The 2,571-nt window shown below is 36.6% G+C and overlaps 1 protein-coding gene across 1 annotated transcript; it reads right to left on the reverse strand.

Annotated features, from left to right (window-relative positions):
* Positions 1-425: 425 nt before the first annotated feature.
* Positions 426-1,689, reverse strand: LOC145074777 (pathogenesis-related genes transcriptional activator PTI6-like). Its single transcript, XM_079021105.1, has one exon. It carries the CDS (start codon positions 1,393-1,395, stop codon positions 634-636), a length of 762 nt encoding a protein of 253 aa, XP_078877231.1. The 5' UTR covers positions 1,396-1,689; the 3' UTR covers positions 426-633.
* Between the last annotated feature and the right edge of the window lie 882 nt (positions 1,690-2,571).

Raw genomic sequence — 2,571 nt, forward strand, 5'->3', positions numbered from 1 at the left:
TATGATGAGTTATCTCATATATTGTATTGCGTAAATATTTTTCAATTTAAAATTTAAATATAAAAGTTGAACATCTTTTAATCAACTTTTTTTTTTCAATTTATATAAAATATCGGAATCAATAAAATCTGGTAATGTTCGTAAGTATTGAATTGTTTTTTTTTTTAGCTTTTATATTTTATGAGAAATTTCTACACTTTCAATCAACAAACATCACTTTAAAGGAATTGACATTATAAGGTCCCAATGTCAAATATGTTGGATGTAAATGTCAAACAATAAACATAAGACAAGCTATATACGAAAAATCATATTTTTAAGTAAAGTTTTGTATTAAATAAATAATTATGCTACAAAAAAAATTAAAAAAATAATAATAATAATAACGATGAACTTATTGCAACTTGATTTTTATTTAGACGGAATTATCAAAAACCGTTTTTATTACTTATGATAATTACAACACACAAAATTGCTGAGACAGAATCAGCTACTCTCCCACCTATTATAATACAGCACATCCGTATATCCATCGGCCATATGCACTTCCCATTATACCCATGCTTGTGTAAATTACTAATGCTCAATTTTTTAATGCTTAAAAACAGGAAAAAGAAAAAGTTATGGATAGTTTCAACGAACGTCAACGAGGAAATCATCGATGTCAAAATCGCCAAACTCCTCGGTGTGGTACTTCGCCGGAACTGTAAAATCCGGCAAATTGATCGACAGATCTATGTCGAATCCAAAAGCGTCCACGTCACTGTATCGCAAGCCAGCAAACGGCGATAACTCGTCGTCAAAAGGGAGGACAGACGTCGGCGACAAGACGCCGTCGTGGACCTGTCCGTCGTCATCGCCACCGGAGGTTGTGGTGACTGTAGGTTTTTTACCTTCGACAATCACGGTTTCCGTTACCGAAACCGTAGGGAAGTTCGTAACGGCGTTATGACCTTTCAATGTAACAGCGGCCTTGTCGTACACCGTCGCCGCTTCCTCAGCGGTATCAAACGTCCCCAACCAAACTCGCTTCCTTCTACCCGGGTCACGGATCTCCGCCGCCCAACGACCCCACGGCCGCCTCCGCACACCTCTGTACTTCTTCTCCATCGATCCGGTACTCCTCCTGACGTGTCTCCTGTTTCTGCTTCGATCTCGCTTGAATTTCGAAGATGGCGGGTTAACGTTGATTTCAAACACATGTTTCTTCACTCTCTTCATCACTCCTTCGTCATCATCATCAGACGAATCGGTGGCGTAGGGATCCACCAGCCTGATCCTAACCACCCTCTGCTTCATCGCCAGCGACTCTTCCTGAACGAACTTATTGGTTCTCACCACATGCTCCGAGAACTTCACCGCCGATCGTACGGACGACGGACTCTTCACCTCCATATCACAAAAGCGATCAACAAAACCCAAAGGAGGCAGCAAAACTGGAACAAACAATACCAATTATATCCAACAATACAAAGGATTTTGTAGAAAGGTTTCTTGAAGAAACGACAGAAATCGAAAGGGGTCCAGTAACAAAGAAATTTTGTGCAATATCAACTACTCTTGAGCGAATTTTGGCGGGAAATTTCCCTCTCTTTTCTTCCTTCCGGTGTGATCCAGAGGAGGAGGAGAGAGGGAGGAGGAAACGAAGAGAATTACGGGGGAGAGTGTATATATAAAGGGGATGGGGGGAAGAAAAAAAGTAGGAGCAAAGAGAGACTCCACTTGACTACAGTGTCCACTCGAGTAGAATACACACAGGGAGAGTGGGAAACACGCAGTAAAGATATAACATTTCGATTTTGGCCCTTATTCTATTGGCTACTTTATGAAATATTGGCAGTTGGAGCTTGACTTTGCACTTCGGTTAACTAAATGCATCCCCTCTTGTTTAGCCTTTCAAGAAAATTTCATTTACTTTTCCAATTTTGGAGGTTGTAAATAATGGATTTAGATCACATGTGATCATGTTTATATATATATGGCATGATTGAGTTTTTGTTTGTTTCTACTCATAAATAATTATGTTTGTTTAGAATGTATAATAATAAACGTTGTTGCTTGTTCCACGTATTAAACCCAAATGATAATCAATAACATGTGTATGTATGTTTTTAAACTTTGATACCAATCACAACGTTGCAACATGCTATATCGATAGTTTTTTTTTTTTTTTGATTGATATTATCAGATAGAAAATGATTATTTCTACTCTTATATAATATTTTTCTTTATTGTTTTTTGTTTAATAAAAATATTTAAAAAAATGTCAAACCAACATATCTTTTAGGGTGTCAAACCCAACAAATAATAGGGATATAAAATGACTCCGTATACACTACTAAAATACACTAAAAAGTAATACAATGAAACACATTTGATCCCTAAATACATAGGACAATTACTTACATCTTATGTATAGACACATTGATTTAATTCTATGTATGGATTCAAAACAAGCTCTATGTATGTAAGGATTTCAACTCGCAACGTATGATGTGATTCAAATACGACATTATATTCGTTTAATTCTATTTATGTTGGTACTTGAAAGTGTTAACAAACTCTTAACAC

This window comes from Lactuca serriola, chromosome 9 (genome assembly GCF_051521515.1).
Source record: "Lactuca serriola cultivar US96UC23 chromosome 9, Lser_US96UC23_V15, whole genome shotgun sequence".
Taxonomy (NCBI): Eukaryota; Viridiplantae; Streptophyta; class Magnoliopsida; order Asterales; family Asteraceae; genus Lactuca; species Lactuca serriola.